We start from the raw sequence: 25,279 nt of genomic DNA on the forward strand, positions 1-25,279 counted from the left end.
AATAAGTGAACAATTATAGAAACAACAGTTAACAGAGGCTTTTAAAAAAAACCTATGGATTTTAGATGGAGCTGCAGCTCAGTGGCAGGAGACCAAAAATCGAGGGGCAGGATGTGATGAGGTAGAGTTCAAAGCAGGTAGGAAGAATTGCCAAGATTCTAGAAACACATGCTAACTGTCTCAATTAAGAAGGGCTGGCTTGGTGACGGTGATGTATACCTGCAATCCCGGCATTTAAATAGTTATAAGTCTTTTATCGTATGTAATTATTCCTATATTTAAATCCCTTGAGGTTAGTAACTGCGTTATTAACATTTTCACTTTCTGAGCACAGGACAAAATGGCTTTTCTCTTGCCCATCCCCAAATTACATTGTCTTCAGCTTTCTGCTGGCAGATGAAAAGCAAGAAGCCACGGGTGGCACTCCTGTATGACAAGCAGGTATGATTTATTTCATGTCTCACTTAGCTATGACAGACTGAACCAGCTAGTGCTGGCTCCATCAGTCTTTGTCCCCAGAGAGGAAGTCTCCTGCTCCAGAGGTCTTAATCAATTCACACTGACAATGAAGTATCCGGAAAACACAGATCTATGTTACGTGAAACCTCTGAAATATATTATCAGAGGTGAAACCTCTGAAATATATTATCAGAAAAATATATCCTTTTTCCCTTTGTAGAGCTCATTTATGATCCGTAACTTGACCTTCATTTCATTAGGAAACTGGCCCAGAACTTGGAAAGAAGGGACACAAGGATTCTGGTAAAGAATCCTCAGTTAGTGAAGAGATTTAGTTTTGTCCAAAGAGAGACCTTCATTTAGAGTAGGGTTGGTAGTATCTAATAAATATGAGATCGAGGTTGGATACTGCAGAAAGACTAACCATGTGATATGCTGTGGAAGCCTTGGGTCAAGGTCTATCACTCAATCAGAAGACTAAAACTATATGGTCAATCGAACATCCATAAGCCATGTCCACATGACCAAGTCTCAATAAAAACTTTATAGACACAGTTTCTCTGGTGTCTGTGTCCTGCCACATACGCACTGTCCATAGCTAGTAGAATAAATAGTGCATTCCGACCCCCCTGGGAGAAAATGATGCAAGTACCGGCATGAGATTCAGTAATTTACCAGACATTCTCACAGACCTCTCTGCAGGCAGTAATAACTGTCATGGTTCTGTTGCCCTCTGGACTCTACCCTGGATGCTCCTTCCTTTTGATGATGTTTATTGATTTGTTTCCTCAACTGCCTAGAACTGTGACCACCATTCCTGCCTGCAGAGAGTTCTGTGAGAACTTCTAGTGAATTACGGACTCTGACGCTGCTGTGGGGCCCTCCTGGACCTGCAGATGGTGTCAGGAATGAAGTGTTGTGTAGAGAAGGCATCCTTTCACATTGTAACTGGCCTTCCCATTTGCCCACACTTGCCTTTCTACTGTTCTTATCAGTTTGGGACAAATCACCTGCTTAAGAAGCTGTGATAAGTAACTGGTTTTGACAGCTTGGTTTTACCAATTACCTTCATGTGACACTCAACTCCAGTGTTCAATTAAGGCTGTTGGGAAGTCTACACTGTCTGGGGAGTCTATGTTCAGACTCAAGGTCCAGGAAGCATCTGGCTCTGCTGCTCTTGGTTTAAACAGTGCTGACCCTGGGCCATCAGTAGAGTTGAGCTGGAAAGGAACAAATCTACAAAATGAAAGTTCAATAACTGTGTGGCTGTGTCTGCTGGGAAGGCAACTGCAGTTGTTGGAAGGTGATTAATAATGTGGCAAATACACATTGCCCTTGGCTCTGTTTTAGAACCTCAGAGGTCTGTTGAGTAATCGCAAGACTCAAACGCCAGGGCGGTGTGTCACTTCCTGCCTTCGCATCTACTCAGAGACCTGCAGCTCTTTCAGTATCATGTCATAAAGCAGTCAAACAGTTCTCCAAACATGCATTTTACCCTCATACACATGTGTACTGTGTCTCCCTCAAGCCTACTGCCTCTACCTCAATTTCTAGCTGTGTCCCTTGGTTAGAAGTGCCCAACAATTTTAACAGATGTGAACAGAGAAATATTTTAGTTATTAAAATGCATTGGTTCAAAATTAAGAAAATTCATGACAGAAAAACAACATTTCCTACGGCATCAAAGAAAATTTGCCATATCACTTTACTTTTACATGAAGAGTGTGACAAAGGAACTCCTGCCCAGGGATATGAGCTAAGTGCTGGCCATACCTCACCACCACAGCACTAACATGACCATTCTCTGCCTACGCTTTTGCTTTGGCTAGACCAAACTCTGGATCATTTTGTTTCTTCTGAAAGATTATAGTCTACAGAACACCAGATGAAAAGTTATTTTAAATTATTTTACATACTATTATATTTTGTTCAGTGAAAACCTGTTGGTGAGTGGCACCAAAATCATTGCTTTCTCCTTGGGTCTGCAGAGATGACTCAGCAGTTAGAGGTGGCTCTTATTAGGGGACCCGGGTTCAGTTCCCAGCCCCCACGTACGGCTCACAACCATCTATAACTCCAGATTCAGGGGATCCAGTACCCTCTTTTTGGTCTTTAAAAGTGCCAGGCATGCATGTGGTACACATACATACACATAGAGAAAATGTTCATACACATAAAACAAAAATAAATAACTAAAAAAAAAAACCCTTTATTTACCCACTTCTAAAACTACAGAAATTCTTCATGCCTGAAGAAGACAGAGAAAAATGTAGGAAAAGATAGAGTGGGTTTTTGCCCCCCCATCACCAAAAATCATTGTGATGTGGTTAGTTATGAACCATAAAACACGGGAAATGCTCTATGTTAGAATTTAAAAACACCCTACAAAGTCTAATGCATAGGAAATGCATCTGCATTGGGAATGTTAGGAAAACGATGTCATTTTCTTTTCTCCAGGAACAATTTGTGAAACTGTCGTCTGCCTGGCATGCTTTAAACCCCATCTGTATCATCTGTTATATTCTATAATGAAAAAGAGCAATAAATATAAAATAGACATGGCACTTTTAAGCCAAGTCTACACTTTCTATAGATTCTGTCTTTCCCCCAAAACCAAAAGACAATCTCAGAGTGAGGACATAGTTTTAGTAATTTTGAATGAGAAATATCAACTTATCCAAAACAAACTATTTCAGTAGAACATACCACACAAAAAAGATCTCCCCTGAAAGCCAAATGGACCTTATCTGAGCCTGTGGCTGTTCAGAACATCATAAAGCTAATCTCACGAACTTCAGCCCCTGGGAGGATAAAGGAGACATATTCTTTCCCTATTCTTGCTAACTTCTGCATGTTTTATGTAAATGAGTAGTCCTCCAGGAAGAGGACAGAAGAGGCAGGTTAGTTAGGAATGTAGGGAACATGAGGGGAAAAAAACAAGGACGAAAACATAGCCAATGTGGCACCTGACTGCGAGGCTGACAACCTGGATTCAATACCCAGGACTCACATGTTGGAAGAGGAGAACCTGCAAGTTGTACTCTACCTCCGCAGACACGGTGCAAGTACACACACACACACACACACACACACAAAGCTGTCCCAAAAAAATGAACAATTAATAATATAATCAAAATTCTTAAATCAGTTGTTACAATGTTCGCCCAGAATGCACAAAGCAAAGACAGGAAGATCAGATGGTCGAGGTTATGTTCAGCTATTTAACAGTTGGAAAACAGCCTGGGCTACTGAAAATAAAACAAAAAAACAAACAAACAAAAAAAAAAGAGTTTGGTGTTCTGGTGAAGGCCTTTAGTCCCAGCACTTAGAAGGCAGAAGGAGGGATATCTCAGTGAGTTTGAGACCAGTCTCATATTCATAACAGTTCTAGGCCAGTTAGGGCTAGTAAGACCTTGTCTCAAAAACAAACAAACAAACAAAAAAAATGTAAGTATGAGCCTGGGATTCTCTTTGCATCATGCATTATTTAGAGCATGGAAGAGAGATAGCATACAAAACCATGACTCAAGTCTTCATAGAACAGGGCTAGGTGAAAAAACCCAAACCTACAGGTTACTGTACAGTCTTATAAAAATAACAAGATTATTCAGATAAACAGATTTGTCATTTCTAGAGGGTATGAAAGGGAAAATAGATGTGGCTGAAAAGGGCCAACATGGCAGGCGCTTCTGGCATGCCTCTACTGTCTGAATGTCCTGTCCCCCTATGCTATTTCACTATACTTTGGAGGAAACTGAGTAACAGATACAGTGAAGCTCTGTGTTCTAAAATTTCTAATTTTAGAAATTTTCTTATTTGCACATGACTCTACAATTATCTGAAAATGCAGTGTTTAATATTTCAAAGCAGATACCCTCTAATGGGCCTGGACCTGCATGATGAGGTGACTGAAATAAAAGATCCTGTGTTGGCTGTATTTTTGTTGACTTGACACAAACTATCTGAGAAAAGGGAACCTCATTTGAGAAAATTTCCCCATTGGACTGGGTTGTAGGTAAGACAGTAGCATTTTCTTGGCTGATGATCGCCATGAAAGGGTCCAGCACACTCTGGTCAGTGCCATCCCTGGGCAAACAGTTTTGAGTTTAAAAGAAAGCAGGCGGAGCAAGCTATAAACTCTATGGTATAAAGAGCAAAATAGTAGTGTTTCTCCATGGCCTCTGCTTCTGTTTCCGTCTTCAGATCCCTGCTTGAATTCCAGCCCTGGCTTCCCTCAATGAGGGGGTGTGATGTGGAAGTGTAAGCCAAATAAACCTTTTTCTCCACGAGTTGCTTTTGGCCAGAGTCTTATCACAGCAATAGAAACCAACTAAAACAATTCCCATGAATGAAATGATAAAATGTGTTTCTATGGTGATACTTGTAGGTTTCTTTGCTTCTTGAAACATCAATATCAAGCTTTAAGAACACTATCCATTGCAAATCTTTGTTCTTATTTTAAAAACAAGCATTCGTGTATTGACTTATCATGTATTGACTTTGAAAAGACTGTGGTTTCTTCCATAAACTGCCGTAAGGACCCTTTTTAGTTGAAGCAGCCTTCGGTTCGGTGTGTGGCCTGAGAGAGAAAAGCTTTGATGACTCAGACTCCTAGGCTCTCGACTTCTGAGGGGCATTTCTAAATGCATGGCACCATCAAGAGGCAGTAGCTTGTACTGCCGCTTGTAATAAGAACTTGGGGTTCGCTCTCCACTGTAGAGGAGCCTGCTTTTAACAGTCACTGCCGCAGCCTATTGCAATATAGAATTACACAGTCTTTAGTGCTGCGTTGCTCTCTGTGAGACCATTAAGTGATCACTAGCTGTTAAGCTCCCCTCCGTGTTCCTCCCCTGCCCATTTGTCTCCAATAGGAGAGGAAGAAGGCAAAGGCGTAACAGTTCTTTTCTCCTTCAATTCAGAGGATTCTTGGCAGTCCTAACTTGTTAATGATCGATTCCTTCAATATTTAATGAATGCCTACATATATGGCATCAATTTTCCGTTTGAAAGATGAAGAAAGCTCTGACTTTGTTCTTCAACGAGCCAAGGTGATCTGATGATAGACAATGTTCTGTATATTACCCAGTGTTTATAGATTTATTTACTTAGAGACTGAGGAAAGCTGCTTACTTAGAAGCATAGCTTATTTGGTCATATATAACCGAACTGCCAACCTAATTCTGTTCTGCCCAATGCCATATACTTAATTTCCTCTACTTTTAAAGAAGCTTTTCTTAATGTAAGAAAGTGTAGAATGACTGTTTGGAAAAGGACAAGGAATGGTGGGGAAATCAGTGGCTACTTCAAATGCAGAAGCTAAGAAAAGGTTCCACGGAAATGATTCAATATCAGTCTGAACCTTCAGAGCAAATCAACTAAAGGCTGTTCTGACTTGTAATATCAAAAGACAATCATCACCTCTAAATATTGCTTTAAAAATCCTGGGCCACTGAGTTTATTTGTTTCACAGACCAACCACTCACAGTCTTTGTAGCTTCTCTGGCTCAATTTCCATTAGTAATAAAAAAAAAAAAAAAAGGAGAAGGGCTACATAGGGTAGGAGAACTGTTTCAGGGCCTGGGAGGACAAAAATCATCTTCCATACTTAACCTTGCTTTTATGTTTTAAGAACCTTCTTGGTAACATTTAAAAAAAAGAATAATATTAAAATTAAGCAAAAATAACCATTCTCTTAGCATCAAATATTATTCCTTCTCCTGTCCAACCAAGAAACCTTACTGAATTTACTTCGCCCAGCTCTGCACAAAGGTCTAGATGCTCTAAGCTGTTTTTCAGGGTCTGGAGTAACAAGGATGCAGGGAAAGCAGGAACAGGAAAGGCACACAAGGCATCTACAGGTGAAAGGGCTTTGGCCTTGCCATGCTCCCTAGTTTTGGATTCCCGCACTTTGTCTTAATGAGAAAACTGAATAATATTAACCATCAACTTTCTGATCTTTAAAACAGCATCTGCATTTTGCCTTAGAAGATTGAAAAATATGCAAATGAATGTCATAAAATATAAACTTTCTTAAATATGCTCACTTACACTGTAATTTCATTTTGGAAACATCAGATTTATGGTCTATTCAACAGAACATAATCAAGATTCTGGGACCCACTGAGATCCACAGCCTTGGTTGTCATAGGACTCTGTAGAGCACCAATCCTTATGCAAGGCAGTACAAAACAAACAAACAAACAAACAAACAAACCCCACCAACAAACAGTAAAGAAAAAAATGCATGGTTCATTTTGATTGTCAACTTGATTGAAATGACACATCTAGATTAGTAACATGTCTAGCTATGTCTCTGTGGGCATTTCCAGAGATGACTAGCATGTAGGACATCAATTCGTGTGTAAATTTCCCCTGTGAATATCAGTGGCACCTTCTAAAAGCCTTGGGGCCCCAGTTGAACAAAATGCTAAAGAAGAACGAAGCCTATCAGCTGAGTTCCGCTCTTCCTGGAGAAGATCATCTACTGCTGTTGTCATCACCCACAGATATCGAATAGCAGCTTCTTCAGCCTTTCAACAAGAACTCACACCAAGCACATCATCACAAGAGAGCTTCCAGGTCCTCATGCTCAAACTGGCACTCATCATTAGTCTCCTTTTATTCTGTGGCTTCCACCATCTTGGATTGTGAGGCTACCAGATCCTCTGCCTCATGCAGAGGGTCATGATGGGACTATGTAGCCTTCAGTCATGTAATCCAACATAATAAATTCATATATGTGTGTAGATAAAATTATATGATATATATCTAGGTAGACAGATACATAGATAGACCAATAGATAAATGATAGAAAGATGAAAGACAGAAAGATAGAGACACACACATACTTTATTGATACTGTTCCTCCAAATATTCTATTATGAAATGCCATGAAATTTCCAAAATAAGGAAAAATAACTCTTTTCATTTTTCCAACTGAAAGGGGAACAGAACTCATATTGTCTAGGGACCAATGATGCAACCAATGACCACAGAATGAGTAAAGCTAGAATGGATGTCAAAACTACTTTCTCTCTCTCTCTCTCTCTCTCTCTCTCTCTCTCTCTCTCTCTCTCACACACACACACACACAAATACATGTGGTATCTCCAATACTATAAGCTCCAGTAGTGAACAAGGTAAACACAGTCCTGGCCACTTACAAATTAAAATTTTTTTGGCTGTGAGGTGGTTTAAGAGGCTCTATAATCACAAAATACCTTCCGAATATCAAGGAATTGCTGAGTTTGACATGTATAATTACCATGGAAATACTGATATGTGGCTTCCAAACAAGCTAACCTTAGCCTCAGGGAGTCTCATAGAATATGTCAAAAAAATTTTTTTTCAGAAAAAACCTGACTTCATAGTGTGCCTCATGAGAGCTGGCATTGCATTACAACATGTTTAGGAACGAAGCCTCAAATGTGGCCCTACGCAGTTCTAAACCGCAACAATCCTGTTTACCAAGGCCTTGCAAATGACTACCATCAGCTTGAGGGAAAATACTGCCTTGCCACAGTGCAATTTGTGGAATTCGCTGGTTCTCCACAATAGAATGCAGATGTTTTTGGCAGTGTGGCCAAATAATGCGCTTATTTGAGACGGTTAAGTTTAAGCTTTTAATTTTCTCTTATTTAAAATACCTGGACCATAAGGGACTATGACTATAGCTGGATTACAGGGAAATATTCACGTATCAAATGGATGAAACCTGTTGACTTTATAATGCTTTCTCCATCTCACTAGTCAGTCAGCATGGTGGCCCTCCTTGGACCATAGCTCAAAATGGGAGACCTGAAATGCCTATTGACTGGCTGAAAGGGTTATCTCAAGCTGCACAGACTCACATGTACATACTGGATGAGAACAAAATTATCCCAAGACCTCACACGCTCATAGGTAGTAGAAGCCTGATAGTGGTTTCTAAAAAAAAAAAAAATCATGAGGTGGGGGATGGGGAGTGTAGAACTGGGCATACATAAGGACTGAAAATGAACTGGCAGCTAAGAACAAGAAAGATGGAAGGAAAATGTTAAAAAAAACAAAACTTCTCAAATAACATGGCAGTTGGATGCTACTTAATATAGACTCGGAGTGATTGCATTTCACTGATAGGCCCTCAGAGGTTCATAATTATGGTTTCATCTTTAATGATAATTTTAATTATCTTAGGTTTTCAACAAAAATTGAACAAGTTTAAAAAGAAAACACAGCTAAGTTAAACATACTAGATACTATAATTATGACCCCGCTTTCTGATGCATGGTTTCTGCATTAATGGGTTAAATAACTCATTAGTATTTTTACCCACTCTACTTTCATATAAGAGTATGTTTGCTCTCTGAAACTGCAATGTCCAAGTAGACATTGACTCAGGAGTCAATGGACCCTTGATGCCGTGGAGCGCATTGCACCAGCTGGCAGGCTGGGCCCATCTTTCTTTGTCTTCTGGAATAAATTAAAAATGTCAGAGGGTTGTCGTCACTGTTTGTTTTCCTGGTTCTCTACTATTGGTCTTGTTTCTTATTTTTAAATATATTTGATAGGTGACAGGCTAGGTTTCCAAACAGATGTTAGCTGTCCCCATAGGTGGTAGCAGTGTGACCGTGCTTCTGGTTTTTGCTCTGGTTTTTGGTTGTTTTCTGTCAATTAAGACTGGAATCCAGCCTTGGACAAGTGAGAGATGGCAGTGTTTCTTGGTAATTTGTAGATTGTTTGTATCTAACCAGGAATATATTTTTGCATCAAATAAAAGAACTCCGGGCCTTAAAGGAGAAGAATTTGCATTTCTGTGTCTACTTGGGGCCCATGGCTGAAGAAGTAGAACTAATGCTAAGTCCTTGAGAAAAGAGAATTTTTCACTTCGTGCAGGGGTAACATTTTCCAGCCTCTCAAGGACAACAGTAAATAAGAATCCAGGAGCCTGCCTTTCAGATTTGTTTATAGAGATTAGAGAGTGTTTAAATAAATTCAACATTCCCCAAATTCCAAGAAAACAAAGTCAACTTCTGACAGGTTAGTCTTCTGTCTTAAGCAAAAGACCTTTCTCATGCAAACTACTGACTCACCAGCACAGTTCTGTTAGAAGGTGGGTTGGACAGTCAAGGCCAGGCCAGGTGACCTCTGTAATCCTGGCACTTGTGAGGTAGAAGCTTTGGCTACATAGGGAGCTCAATGACAGCCTATGCTACATAAAACTTTAATCTCCATATGTTTAAGCTCTCTATATAATCTTTATGTTCTTTAGTCTCTAGCATATTTCAATTCAATATTTTTGTTTTTATGACCTGGTTATTCCAGAATATGAAAGGAGGCAATTAAGATGAGAAGTTAATAAATCAAAAATTGTATGTTTCAGGTATGAATCTTGGTTCCACTGGTTTTTAATACCTGAACATTCTGTCTATGAAAAAGTAATACAGAGCCAGGAAGATGACTCAGTAGGTTCAAGCACTTGTTGCTGAATTAGATCCCTACAAAGGAAAGAACCAACTCCACAAAGTTGTCCTCTGATCTCCACATACACACACACACCATGGCATATGTATACTCATGCATACACTCAACAATAATAATACACTCAATAATAATAATAATAAAATTTTAAAAATAATGCAATGTTAACGTTAGGCAGAAAGTATACTATTTTGAGTGTGGTGTACATCTGTATGTGTGATATACATGTGCGCAGTATGTGTATGTATGCTGATTATGTGTGTGTGGTTGTAAGCAAGTGAGTGGCAAGTAAAGAAAGGATGTTGAGTGTCTTCTTCAATGGTTTTCTGCCTCACTGACTTGCAATAACATTTCTGACTGAACTGGAAATTCACCATTTCAGCTGGGTTGGCCAGTGAGCTCTCCAGTACCTGGCTCTGTCTCCCATTGCTGAGGTTACAGCATGAGAAGATATACCTAGTTTCTTACATGGGTGCTGGAGATTTGAACTCACTTTCTCACGCTTACAGAACAAGTGCTCTGAATCAGTGAACCATCTCTCTAGCCCCAAGTTGATACATTTTTTATGATTTACTCATAGTCTTGTTTTCTTTAATAAAAAGAATGTCAAGAACACAATTCATATAAAATTCAATTCACTGGAATGAGACGGATTTTGAAGAATTTCAGCTCATGCTTACAAAGGGCAATAAAAATGTGTTCTATGTAAATAGCTTTTGGAGCACAGATTTAGTACCATATAAAAGTAATTTTCAGGCTTAATGCTAATGGGGATGTATCTTTGTATATTTAAAAAAAAACAAAATTCTGCCATTATTGCATGAGCTAAAGGTTTTGTTTTGTTTTGTTTTTTTCCTTTAGTATACAATAGCATCAGCTGAAGCATCCCAAAGGCTCATGTGTTTAAAGCTTGGTAGAAATTCAGATTACTACATAGTCAGAGAACTTCTAGTTGTTAGGAGTGTGTCCTTAAGGAGGATTGTGGGACCCTGTTGTCTTCCTCTTTCCATTACATCCTGGTCTGGAGATGGACAATTTTGCTTCACCACATTTCCTGTCATGATGCCGTTGGGACTGCCTGCCAGGGACCTTAGATTTGGAGAATCTGGACAGAGAAATTATCCAACACTTACATATGCTAAAGATGAAACTCAAAGGATATGAAGTTCTAGTTGGTTTTTCTCATCCTTGTGATTCAAGAGCTATTACATAGACTGAAGGAAGATCTCTTGAGAGACCCCACAGAAAAGGCTCTTCTAGATTTCATGGTAAATTATCAGACTTCATTAATAATAGTTGCTTAGCACAGTATAAGACATCTAGTTCATAAACAAGATGTTTAACTAAATTGCCTTCTGAATTGGGTCAAAGGACCAAGCCTAGAAACAATGCTTTTTGTTATTATGAATAATTGCTAGTAATGATTTATGACAACAAAGGGAATGTCATACTGGAGTGCTGACTGAGATACACAATGAATACTTAATTACCTAGGAGTATGCATACATGTTTTCATCCTCTACTCTTAGTTAGGAAGGGCATAAACTTACCAAAAATTTAAGTGATATGTACCTCTTGTTCTGAAATATCAAACAAATGTTACATAGTGTAGATGCTCCTGTCCATATAATACAACTTTTATTGTACTGTAGGCACTCATCAATTTTTCCACGTGGTTGAGAAATCTTATTCCAATATACTTTTTTGAGCAATTAAAATAGCTTTGATAGTCTTATACTTTTGTAAACTGGCTTTGCCATCCCATAGTTCCTCTCACTGAGGAGGTCATCAATCACTATAGTGAAGCAAAACAGACTCTGCCATGCACTCTAAAACAAAGATCCACTAAAAGAGAATGGAAAACTGCCCTGGAATGATCCCCTTCATCAATGGGGCCGTTTTACTTTTACTTTCAATCATTCTTCACTTTAAGCATAAGCCCATTTTAGCTTGAAGAAGAGAGTGAACTCAGTGTATTCTGTGTTTGTGGTTTGGAGGTGCTAAATGAAGCAAGAGGCAGAGATGAAGGGTGTGCGGTGTTACCCGAACAGTGGAGAAAATCTGAGCATTGCTGAGATGGAAGCAACCTTCAGCCTTCCAGACGACTCACTGTACTGACAAATCCCTGCATTATTATCTCACCTACTGTTTCTGTCTTAAATACATGCTGGTGAATCTAATGACATAAGCAACACCATCATTTCCTCCTAGTCTTAAAAGAAAAGCTCATGAGAGAGAGGAAATTCAGCAAAATTCACAACTAGACATTAGCTTTTCACAGACTTTCTAGTGTCTACACAAGTCCTTGAGTTTAATCCCCAGCACATGGGGAAAAAAATGTTGGTGAGGAAGAGAAAAGGAGAGAAATTAAAAAAAAAAATGTAATTTCTGGAACAGCTAAATAAGCCGGGAGGCTCTGGCTCTGGTAAGCTTTGTGAATTTCAAAATACCTATACGTGAATGAGAATAGTAGCCAAGGAGTACATGAGACAGAGAGCAAGAGGCTCAAAGAGCTGGTCCGCTCGGAAATTCCACACTCCTACATGTACCCTTGGACTCGGTCTCCAAACCTGCGGATGCAGGTCAGGGGAGCAGTGAGGCCAAAAAAGAGTGAGGTTACCAGTCGCTCCATCTCCTGCTCCTTGAGTCTCTCCTCCCTCTGCCGTCGGTGATAATCCATCAGGTCATCACGTCCGGACACGGAGCTGATGCTACTTTTCCGTTCTCGAAGGACAGGCTGTGGAGTTTCTGAGGACTGTCTTAGGCTCTCCAGATCGGAGTCATCAAACTCCATAGATCCACAGGAGAAGTTCCTCCTGCCCACAAGGGCTCGGTCTGGTTCTCCAGAAATGAAGGAATGACTTGGGCTGGTCCCTGAGTATGAGGCCCTGTCAAAGTCATCAGAGGAGGTGGAGGCTAGGAGCATCTTCCTGGCCACTCGAGGGCTGGCAGGGACACTGAGGGCGGAGCTTACATAAGAATTTCCCTCTGACAGAGCGACTTTATAGGGTGAAGCCCCTGAGCTTAAAGAAGAAAAGTTAAGGTAATTGTCATTATCTACTATGCTATGAGGTAGATCTTTTTCCCCTAACTGACCTCGTTTGGAATTGCCCAGGGAGTTTCTCGGAGGCAAGCTGAGAGGCGACATCTGGTTGTCTGAGGCTTTGTACAACCTGGGAAGTGATCTGCTGTAGGCACCCATATTACCCAGGCTGCTCCCCGAATACTTTCTGGCTCTCACAGTGACGTTTTCAGAGGCTGGCTCCTTGTGCCTGGTTAACCTGGGCTGAAGTGTCAAGTTGTCCTGAAGCTTCATCTTCCTGGCTTGCTTTGGGCTTGAAGGCATGCTCGCTGCCCCAGATCTGCTGATGGGCGTGGAGCCGGCTCCACTCAAGGAACCTCCATTCCACATGGTCAGGAGCGAGCCAGATGTTTTTCTTCCTTCCAGCCCCCCGAGAAAGTAGACGTTGTCGTGTGATTTATTCCTAGAGCTGTATCTGGAATAGGGAGGCTTCTCTGAGAGTCGGGAGGACCTCTCACTGTCCCGACCGGTACAGTGATCCAGATCTGCTCTTCCAAGTGGATAGCTGCCAAGAGAGGCTGCAGAGCTAAAGAATGAAGTAGGAGGTTTCATTGAAATATTTTTGTCAGTTCCATCATAGAGCTGTTTGCTTCCCTGGATTTTGGCCAAGGAGGGACTGCTCCTGACACTGGTACCCAATGGAGAAGGGCTTCTCTTGGAAGACACAGGTTGTGAAAGGGTTAAATATGAGCCAGAATAGTCCCCATTGGCTTTAAACTTCAGACTGGATGAATATTTCCTCGGGCTTAGGCTTTCCATTATATTTTGGGCCTCATTCTCCAGGGAACGTACCACAAATCCTTCGTCTAAGCTACTATTTTGTAATTCCAGCTGCTTCTGTATTTGGCTATCTTCTGCCATAATATTGCAGGACCCTGAAAAGGGAAAAAGGAGAAAGTTTTAGTTATAAAATAGGAAAAGGTACTAGAAGGTGGAAAATAAAAACCACCGATCAGGGATATATATTTTTGGTACAAAAGAAAAATGACTCAATATTACAACAATGGTATTTCAGGAAAGCAATCGCTAGTGAAATAATGGGTCAGGGTTAGGCTGGTAGAGAAGAACAGCGCTTTTCCTCTCAGTGTTCCAGTCTTTGGAGTACCACCTGCTTCCTGAATATCTTGAATGTGCCTAAAGGAATCATTCAATGGCTTTCCCTTTAGATGTTTCTGTTAGAATCATTACCAGCTCAGAAACTGTCCTGAAGAAACAAAAGTCTTCTCTTGACAGAGGAAGAAGTTTGTGTTACACACTAATCCAGAATGTGAAAGCTAACAAGCAGTTCATTAAGAAGGATACGGTAAAAGTTTATTTTCTAGCTGGAAAGCGGAAAGCACCTGTGCTCATCACAAAGAGACAAGAGTTACTGTAACAAAGGGCATACCCAAGATTGTTGCCACATGGTCAAGGTAGCATATTTAAAAGCCTTAAATTGCTAGATTTGAAGAAATTCTTTGGTACCCCATAAGTGTTGCACTTATCCTTGGAAGTGAGCTATCTTTGCTAACAGAAACATTTTATGCCTTCTGGTCTACCTGTCAAACTCTGCCCATCACTCAAGGGTCAGATTAGGACTCTATTATCCACAAGTAAATATTTTTTCAAAAATAAGCATATGGTTGGAGGTTTGGGGCCTTAAAGTCAAACACTGACTTAAAGCATTAATCTACAAAAATTTCCCTAAATTAAAACTAGCATTGAAAATGAAAATGTTTATATGTTTGAGTGATAGAAATTATCTTTAGATTTTTAACAAAGAAAAACATAATTTGGTTTCAGGAAATACATGCAGAGCTAAGACTCTCCTCTAGCTCTCAGGTACCGGAGATGCTAATGTTGGATGAAAAAGATTATATTTGGAATTTTTACCTTATATTTACCTGCTGACTTTCATTGCTTTATAAGCAAAAAACTCAAAACGTTTTTTTTTTTCAGTTCCAACCACCCTTATACCATAGGGGGAAGGCTTCATTCTCTTTTCTTAGCCTCAGATTTCCCAGGAAAATTCAAGCAACTCAACATGGAACTGCTTCTTACCCACAGACTGGGATCAGCAACATTTCCCTGTTTATATCCAGGTGATAGCAGGAATTGCCTACAAACCCCCCACCTCCTGCAAAAAATTCTGCCTTGGATTCATTGTCCTTCAAAGCTCTATTTGGATGTATGTTAAAATGATGTACTTTTAGAGAATAGCTTAAATTTTTGCATAAATCATCCAAGTTATGCCTAAAGTTTGGTTCTAGTGGGATGTGGCCCTGCTGTCTTACAATCTTTCACTGCCTGTGGCCAGTGGCCCTCTAGCCCAAGACAGTGCCCTTGTCAAATACATTCAATTCCAACCTTAAAAGCGACATTATTCTCACTTGAGACATTTCTTGCCATACTCTTTGTAGGAGTGAAGAGAACCCCTAGCCTTGGTGTTTTTTTTTTTTTTTTTAATTCAATTCATTCTTGGTTGGCTTGCCATTTTGAAATTTCATTAAGTCTCAGCCAGTTCTTCTAACTTAAATATTTCAGGACTGAGAAAATAAGAAAAGAGAGAGAGAGAGAGATCCTGAGGACTTTCAGTGTTATTTACTATATTGGAAAAACACCCTAAATGCCCAGTGATATGTGGAAAAAGCTCCAGTTCATCACAAGATTGAACACTATGCAATCATTTAATGAAACATTTCAAGTATATTTCATAGTATAAAATTCATTCATATAAAATATATTAAAACATTCAATGAGTTAGGTTTTTTTATATATACCCATAAACATCAATTATAAACACAGGTACCATCTGTGTATATAATGTGCACAGCTAATAGTTTTCTTACAGACACTCAGTAGAATTTGAGTCATTATGATGTCCTCTGTCATATCTATTCTCTTATTGCATCTATCAACAGAACCCAATTAGCCTTATCTTCCGTCTGTATTCCAAATCTGATACTTCTTTTTATTTCACTGTTGCTCCCATAAAAAATCAGCATCTTTCTGCCCTCAGTGCTTACCCTTCTCCCACAGAAGTGACAATAGACTGGAAAAAAAATTACACCAAAAGTTGCTACTGATTTTTTACTTGGGGTGGTAATATTACTAGTGATTTCATACCAATTTACATGTTGTAATATTTTGATTTTGACATTAACTTGTCATAACACATTAGAATATATAGCCCCTACTACCACCTTGATTTTTTACTTGATCCGATTCTCATGTGCTTGAACACTTGGTCGCCAGTGGTGGCTCTATGTGGGATGCGTGTAGAAACTTCAGAAGGCAGAGGAAGCAGATCACTGTGGCAAGGGTTTTGAGATGTTGGTCTCAGCCTCACTTCTGGTTCAGAGCTTCCTAACTGCAGATCAATGTGAACTGCAGAATTTCATTCCTATCACCATGCTACCCTTTCCATAGTGGACTGTATCCCTTCAAACAGCAAGCCCAAACTCAACCTTCCTTTCTTCCTTAAATGGATTCTTATCAGGCATTTTGTCACAGCAATGAAAAATAACTAACATGCCAATTTTGATGATTTATCATTTGGATACAGGTTTATAATTCATTCATGTTTTTTTCTTGAAGCTGAATTTGTCTGCCTAGTGGAATACTTACGTATTTATCTGAACTCAGTATCTCTTAGTCCTGCATACCAACTCAACACTAGAGAAAATCAGCCAGACAGGTGGTCTTTCTAAACCTCTCTTCTTTCCTATTTCCAGGGCACACTTCATCTGAGGTGAGGTGTGATCCCATGAGTAGAGACCTAAAATTTGGACATGAATAGGAACTGTAGGCCAATAATTCCTATTGCTCTTGGAATTGGGGAGGGGGAGTGTAGGGTGTGATCAAGTCCAGCAGAGGCTGGGGTAGAGATCCATGTGGGAATATGTTGATTAGCTCTCCAAACCCCCTGCAGGGTTTGACTGCAGGCAGAATGCATCAGAGACTACAATTGAGTTTAGGAAAAGGAAAAGAAGGAATTAGGCTAATGGGAGAAAAGGAAAAGGCTGCAAAGACATCTTGCCAAAGCATCATAAGCAAGAGAAAGGAAGGAGGTAGCAAACACATCAGAAGGGATTAGAATAAAATCCTGCGTTTACAGCCCTCTTTGCTTTTTGGCTTTCCTGAACAAAGAAGAGGTCTCAGTGAAACTATGAGATCTCTGCATTGTGTTATTGGGAAAACAAAACAGACCCGAAGGATGTGATGGATGCACACGCTTTTCTATACGTAGCCACAGAAGGTCTGTGAGCAGGAAAGAAGGCATCTGGTGCCCATCTGAGAGAAAGGACAACTTGGGGAAGTCTAAACAGGAAAGAAGTTAATGTGTGTTGAAACGTTTGCATTTACTTTCCAATCCATAAATTTAATCCTTCCAGTACTCTTGTTATTTTATCACCCAAAACACACATTCATCTTATTGTCAATCAAAAACACCAGAAAGTCAGGACGTAGTCTCTTGAAGGATGTTAGAGAGAGAAAAAAACACCAAAGCACTTTTTCCCCCAGAGGAGAAAATTACTTCAACAAGCAATTTGAAAGAACGTTAAACATTTCTTCAGAGAGACGCTTTTCTGTGGTCTGGTTTAAATGGTTTTTAAAATGATTCTGCAGTTCCACTCACATCTGATGACAATGAAGCCCATCTCATTCAAACCGTAACTGTCCAAAAGTGAGGTTATGGTACTGCTGCACCAGAGCTGTGTGCACTGTCGTTCCCAGCTAATGAAGGTGCACACAAGTGCTTATTAAAAGAAAATAACTTGCTGAGTTAGAGAGTAGGACGTAACATCTGGTGGACAGGTGCAATCATCCAGCTGTTTTTAGCCGAGTAAGTGACTTTGGAAGATGCCTACCATACACAGCAGTGACACCTCTTTTTATTCGTTTTCCTGAATTGATAAAAGTAAATCACCTTATTTTATAACTTAATAGGTATTTAAAAGTGTTTTAAAGAGTGTTTAATTTTCTTTTTATTTTATTTATTTATTTCAATTTATTCACTCTGTATCTCCTCTGAAGCCCCCTCCCTTGTCTCCTCCTAGTCCCCCCTCCCTCCCTCTTCTCCCTCTATGACCTTTCCCTAGCCCTCTGCTAGGGGAGGACCTCCTCCTCCTTCTATCTGACCCTAGCCTATCAGGTCTCATCCAGGCTGGCTGCATCATCTTCCTCTTTGGCCTGGCAAGGCAGCACCTTCCAGGGGGAAGTGAACAAAGAGCAGACCACTGAGTTCATGTCGGAGGCAGCCCCTGATCCCCTTACTAGAACACCCACTTGGAAACAAGTTTTACGTTTGTGTGTGTAGACACTTCTGAGGTTCACCCGATACAGCAGGAATTAGTCAGAGAACCACTGCAACTAGCTAACTATAGAAAATCAGAATCTGCTAGGCTGTTGGGGAACAGAAGCAACTTCAGGAAAACCATCTTTTAAAAGTCTGCAAGGTGTGGACCAAAATGTCCATAAACTCACAGCTTGAGTCTGCACCGTGTCCTGCCAGGGTTCTGGAGCTGGATGGGGAGGTGGGGCTGCTCCTATGTGGTTTGTGGCAGATGGTGGTCCATGTCTGGTATTTAGGGCTCTCCAGCACGCTGGTGGTCCACAGGCAGGCTTAACTGTCAGCACTGATGTTTACGCTATGGCACAGTTAGGATTAAAGCGTGTACCGAGGGCAAGTAATTGAATTCAGGGACAGCCAAAGAAGTCCCTCAGAAACAGTGCCATTCCTCACAGGAGATCTGTAGGGGTATTTCTGCGGCAATCAATGGCAGCTGATAGCGGCCTGAGGGGATTCTTTGAAAGGATTGAAGGGAAAAGCTGAAAAAAATCTATTTTAACCACAGGGCCTGTGCTTCATAAGGAAGAACAATAGACACACAGAATCCTCCCTGTCTTTTTACTGATGGCATCAAACGCATGAGGACGAATAGACTAATTAGAAGCCCCGGGAACAAACAGTCGCTTCTCCCCTAGTCCCCTTTCAGAGTGCAACTGCAGCCTAATGTTCCTCGCTCTCCACTATACCTTTGGTCTTCGAAGTGCCCTTACTACAAACAAGCCCTCCTACTTTACAAATACTTACACTGCTCAGACTCCTTTGTCTCTGCAAACAAGCCTTACCTCTCTACAAGTCCCCACAGACATCTGCAACCGCTATCCCTACCCCACCCCACAAACAAGTCCAGGCCCCCTTTCCTGGTAGCGCAGCCTTCCACACAGCAGAAGCCTGGACTGTCCCATTGCCTCAGTCTCAATCTCAATAGGACCTGGCTCTGCTCTCCACTCAGTCTGGCTTTCCAACCCCTATTCCTTTAAAGTCCTCCTCCCCAGTCAAGAGTTTATATCCCAAGACAGAGGATTAAAAAAAAAAAGTTAGAAGATGTAGTACTCTTATGGTTCTTATTTCTTTAACAAATGGATTCCAACCCTCTTCGTTTGTACCATATTCTTTGCTCAAGGATCTGCTTGTTTGGGCAAAATAATTATTAAACACTAGATTCACTAATCTAGAGTTGATAATCCAAAGAAGAGGTTTCAAAATCTCATAAAGTTCCAAGAAAAGCAGTTCCGGCGGGGGGGGGGGGGGTATTTTTAACAACTGTATGAAGTTCTTGTTTTACTCTAGAAGTTTGTACCTGTTACAAGAGACAGTTGTAAACCTTAGCAAGTGCACACATATACATACAAGAACTCAATGTCCACATATCCACAGCAGCCTAAAATACACAAATCCTTTGTAACAAGTGCCTCCTTAGGAACAGACCAATATTTAGGAGATAAACAGCAGGACTGGAGCAAGGGTTGGGGCCATCATGGATCAGAATGCCCAGATGATGTCTCAGGACACCGACTGCATGGTTTCTTGCTTTTCTTTTGCCTTGTTTGTTTGTCTGTTTGTTTAATTATTTCTTACTTTATCATTTTTCAAAGCCATCTAAAAGAAGGTTGATCATTAAGGAAAGAAAAAATAATTACACATGACTCTACAAGGAAGTGAAGGGATTGGAGAGCCATGGAGATGATAATGACAGTGAACACAGATAGAAGGAGAAGGAAGTTTCCACTCCCTCTAGCCAGCACAAGGGAGTCTAACCCTAAGCTCCAGCTCCTTATAGACCCCCTTTGTAGCCCACTTGTACCGAAGATTAAACTCTGTCATAAAACACTGCAGATGGTACCCAGGAGTCAGTAGCGAATGACCACACTTCAAATAAGGCATTTTCTCAATTCAGAAGCTATTTAGTCTGGATTTGATTTCATTAATTCCTGGGAATTCTTGAGAACTTAGAAGACGCAGTCAAAAGGCTAAGGGGTCAATTATAGGATTTTTTTTTAAAGTTTTTGTGCTAGTCTCTTCAATAAAATGCTTGTCTGCAGGAACTTTACAACATTCTTTAGACTATCCAAGGAATTTGGCTGCTGTTTCCTGTGATAAGTCTTTGTAGTGGGGGAGGAGGACAGAAAGCAGATTCAACCTCAGAAAATGGGGGTCACTGACGTTCCCTCCCACTGGCAAAGTCCCAAGTCTTACCTAAATAATCAAGATGCAAGTTTCATCGATTTGTGTTTAAAGAGCTATTAAAAAAGCTTTAGCAATACATGAAGAGAATATATATTCAATGAGTAAATATATAATAAATTTAACTTCAATACTATTCAAATTAAAAGTGTTCTGTCTTTCATGACAGAAATCACAAGGAACAAAAGAATGTTCTCATTGTTATTGTTGTCTGTGCACATACAAGCAGGATGTGTTGGGTGGTGCACATTCCATAGTGTGCGTGTGGAGGTCAGAAGATAACTTTGTAAAGGCTAGCATCTTTACCTGCCAAATAATGTTGCCAAAAAGAATGCTCTGTTAAAACCCCTTCAGACCATCTTTGGTGGCACACACCTTTAATCCCATCAAGGAAGGCCAAGGCAGGAGGGTCCTAAGTGCAAGGCCAGCCTGGTTTACAAAGTAAGATCAATAACAGTAACAATAACAGTAACAAAACCTCACCACAAAAAAAATGCATTCATGTAATTCTAGAACGCGAAAAGGTATAGTGGTGGGAAGAGTTTAAAAGAAAAACATGTATTTTTAAACATGTATGCTTAAAAGAAAAACATGGGGGGAAAATCCAGGCATGAGAAGAAGCTATTCTAGGTTAAAAGACTCAAGAGACACACCAATGAAATGCGATGGATGTACATGGCTGCATGCTATGTGCAACAACCATCTGCTTAAAAAGATGTCTGCGACAACCAGAATGAATGTTAACTGAACATCAGATGGGTTGGTTGCTCTTTGCAAACACGCTGCAATGACATTTTTTTTTTTTTTGAAATTGTAGTTATTTAGAGTCACACTGAAAATTATGGATGAAAAGCTAGGTGCTTGGAACATGCTTTATAACACTTCACAATCACAATCTGAGGGAAAATGGGGCCTCCAGATGAAACCAAAATAATGAATGTACACAATCTGGGCTATAGGTGCCAGGTTCACTATAGCACACCGTTCTTTCTTTCTCTCTCTGTTTCTCTCTCTCTCTCTCTCTTTCTCCCTCCCTCCCTCCGTCCCTCCCTCCCTCTCTCTCTCTCTTTCTTTCTTTCTTTCTTCCTTTCTTTCTTTCTTTCTTTCTGAGACAGAGTTTATCTATGTAGACTTGCTTTTCATACCAAGCTGACCTCAAACTCATAGCCATCCTCCTGCCTCTGCCTCTTTGAGTGCCTAAACTATAGTACACTTTTAATGCATGTTTTAGAGTTTGTGTAATGTTTACATTTTCCACAATAAAATATTATTTTTTCAAAAAGATAAATTAAAAAAAATCTACGTATTGACATAAATTATAGTGGCTCAGTATACAAAAAAAAAAAGAGTGGGTTCTAGCAGCTTGAATGAATACCAGCTTATTATTACTAAATCAAATTCTTCAAAAGATGATTTTTAAAGTACCCAGAAGAAATTTGAAAGCAAATGCATTGTCAAGAGTATAAATAAGTAGGTCATTCTATTAAAGAGATTTGCAAGATAGTGCTAGATAGGACACCTAAATCTCACCAACATCTGTGCCCAAATGAAAACCACTGCCATGAGCAGGAGTTGAGGAGTCAGAGGCATGAGGATCTTGAGTCTGCTGTCAGCCTAGGCTTCACAGGGGAGCCTGGACTATATAATGAAAACAAAACAGACAGGGACTGGGGAGGTGACCCAGGTGCTTGCTGTTCAGATGCCAGCACCCACATGAAAGCTGGGCACAGGGGCACAAGTCTGCAACCCTAGTGTTAGGACTAGGGTTTGGAAGCAGTAGTTTCCCAAAGTTCACTATGCAGACAAACTGATTGGCTGAGGAGTTCCAGCCGGGTTCAGTGGAATAAAAAAAACAGCAATTTACAATTAATGTTGACCTTTCTTATCCACACACATGTGCACACACACACACAAACACAACTGTTCACCACATATACAATGCATCACAAACAGAGCCTACCACACATAGTAAGTACACATTTAAAAAAAAAAAACAATAAAACCCATTGCTTCAGACAAATAAAATGTACACGTGGCCATAGAAACTACGAAACCTTCCATATTCTAAAGAGTTCCAGCCTCAAAAACTGAGATGGATGGGCGGTTGTGTGCTTCGTAACAGTAAAAGTACATTCTGAGAAATGCATGGCCTAGTTGCCTTTCATCACTGCACGCATGACAGAGTGTGGCCTCACGCATGAAGCAGTACCCACATCACAAGGCAATCTAATCTTATTCGACACCATCACGCAAGAGGTGAGTTGAGTAAAATGTCACTCTGTGGGACAGACTGAGGTGGCTCAATGAGTAAAAGTGCTCAGAGTGAAGTTGGAAGGAGAAAACAGCTCCAGTTACCTCCTGGCTTCCATAGGCTCGCCATGGACAGGCAGGCACCCGCACACCTCCCCCGCCCCCACCCTCCCCAATTAATGTTTTCAGAAAAGAAAAATCACTGTGAGGCTCACAACCGCAGTACAAAGCAAGAAGTTAAAATAATGATGATGTAATTTCTTCATTTCTTTGACAGATGACTGTGCAGAGTGGATGCTGTAAGACACCTAATTTTTCTCTTTTCTCACAACCTGCCCTTAGCCTCCTGGCTGCAGGAAAGCAAACGGGGGAGACCTGCCACTGTAAAAATCAGGAAACAATTGACTAAGTTGAATTTGCTTTTAATCAATGCTCTTTTCTTTCAAGACCTTTATCTTTATTTTTACTGTGTGACGGGGGGGGGGGGGGGAGTGAGAGAAAAAAAGAGAGAGGGAGGGAGACAGAGGTAGAAGGGGAGAGATTGGAGAGGGGGAGGGGAAAGAAAGAGGGAGAGGGAGAAAGAAGAGAGAGAAAGAAGAGAGGAAAGAGAGGGGAAGGAAAACAGAGGTAGAAGAGGATGGGAAGAGATTGGAGAGGGGAGAGGAGAGAAAGGGGGTGAGGGAGAAAGAAATGAGAAAGAGAGAGAGTCTAAGACTAGGAGGTGAGGGAGAAGGGGAGAGAAGAGGAAGTGGAGAGAGGAAAGAAAGTAGAGAAAGAGAGGGAGGAGGAAGTGGGAAGAGGGAGAGAGAGAAAATGTCTAAGATGTGTGTGTGTGTGAGTGTGTGTGTGTGTGTGTGTGTGTGTGTGTGTGTGTCTGCATGTCTATTAAGGATATCAGAGCTTCTAGAGCTGGAGTTAAGGCAGATGTGAAAAAACTGATATGGATACTGGGATACAGGTCTATGGTTGTCTAGAAAGGCAGCAAATGATTGTAACTGCTGAGCCATCTCTCTAGGCTCTCAATGCTATTTGTTTGTTTTGTTTTGTTTTTAACTCTATCTAGAAGACCTAACGAAGGAAATGGTTATTTTCTGATGTTATTTTTATTGTAATGGCTAATCCAGTACAAAGAACACTGGACAGCTTGCCAAGGACACAAGCCGGGAGTTCTCTTTCTGTGGCCACCAACTAAGAGGAATAATAGACCGAGTGAGTCGCTTCATCTGGCTCCACCTTGTTGAAACAGAGATTTGCCAATGTCTGAAATTCTGAGAGCCAACTAGACATTCCTTGAGCCCCAGCTTTCCATACTCCTAAAGATTACTGGTTAAATAATCTGAGAGGGCCTGTTACATAATGCAGGAAATGGAAATGACCACAGAACACAAGCATGCTTTAGTGATAAGATAGCAGCTACCTAATTGTGCAAGCTTTCCTTGGCACTGCTCCCCACAGCATGCCAAGGGCATGGTAAATCATCTCAGCAGAGCACAATGAGAAAAGGGTCTGGTCAGAAGTACGTTAGTGCAGTATAGCGTAGAAGCTGATTCAGCAGCGTATATAAGACACATTTTACCTGCATTCTGATATCCTGCAATTTCCCTAATAAACCTTAAGTTGTTTTTGAAAACCTACTTCAACAATCATGTAGGCAGTATGGCAGCCAGACACCTCTCTCCCAGCCCCTTTGAATACTCTTGACCACTCACACTGGATCTGAGCTGGTCAAAAGAATGCAGGAGTTGGTTTCCATTACTATTATCTGCTCTGAACTCACCAGTGCCAGGGGTTCAAGAAACAAATGTTAGAAAACTCATGTAGAAGCTTCTTCCCTTTCATTATTTGATAGGCTAATTCCTCAGTCACACTGCCAATCTGGAGAAGTCAGCAGCAGGGTGCAAACAATCATTCAAAGGAGATAAGCACTAGTATGCACTGACTGTTTAGCTAAAGGTCTTGGTAAACACTGACCCTGCTTAAGGTGACAATACTTAATACTGGATTGTGCTAACCTTTTCTTCCTCTCATTTTGAAAAATAAGGAGGCTGGGAATGGTGACACAAAACTGTAATGCCAGCACTCTGGGAAACCGAGGCAGGGGGATCTCTGTCAGTCAGAGCCAGCCTGGTCTACAAAGTGAGTCCAGGACAGCCAAGGCTATGCAGAAACCCCGTCTTGAAGAAACAAAAAGAACAATAAGGAAACCCATTCCATGTAATAAAAATCAACTGTGCATGTTAATGAAGTCATTCTTACATGCACTAAAACCATCTATATAATTTGGTCTGTTACCTCGTGTTATTTATCTGTTTCTTCCCAGGAAGTTGCTGTGGTCCCTGGTACTCCCACACCTCCATGTGGTGATATGATGGTTTTTCCTCTTGGATTTCTCTCCCTGACCACTGACCGCCAGAAAATTCTTTACAAATCTTGCCTTTAAAGCAGATACAACACAAAGCTGCTTTTCAGTTTTGTCTAAGAAGTATCCCTAAATATCATAAGACATATATTTTATT

The 25,279-nt window shown here is 40.6% G+C and overlaps 1 protein-coding gene across 8 annotated transcripts in view; it reads right to left on the bottom strand.

Moving 5' to 3' along the window:
* The window catches only part of Phldb2 (pleckstrin homology like domain family B member 2), a 207,470-nt gene that overhangs the window by 66,873 nt on the left and 115,318 nt on the right, over positions 1 to 25,279 (bottom strand). For all 8 annotated transcript variants that reach the window (XM_060370491.1, XM_060370489.1, XM_060370494.1 and 5 more), the window contains one exon: positions 12,539 to 13,875. In XM_060370491.1, coding sequence (XP_060226474.1) covers positions 12,539 to 13,875 — 1,337 coding nt within the window. The remainder of the gene's footprint in view (positions 1 to 12,538; positions 13,876 to 25,279) is intronic.

This window comes from Meriones unguiculatus, chromosome 17, assembly GCF_030254825.1.
Source record: "Meriones unguiculatus strain TT.TT164.6M chromosome 17, Bangor_MerUng_6.1, whole genome shotgun sequence".
NCBI classification, from domain to species: domain Eukaryota; kingdom Metazoa; phylum Chordata; class Mammalia; order Rodentia; family Muridae; genus Meriones; species Meriones unguiculatus.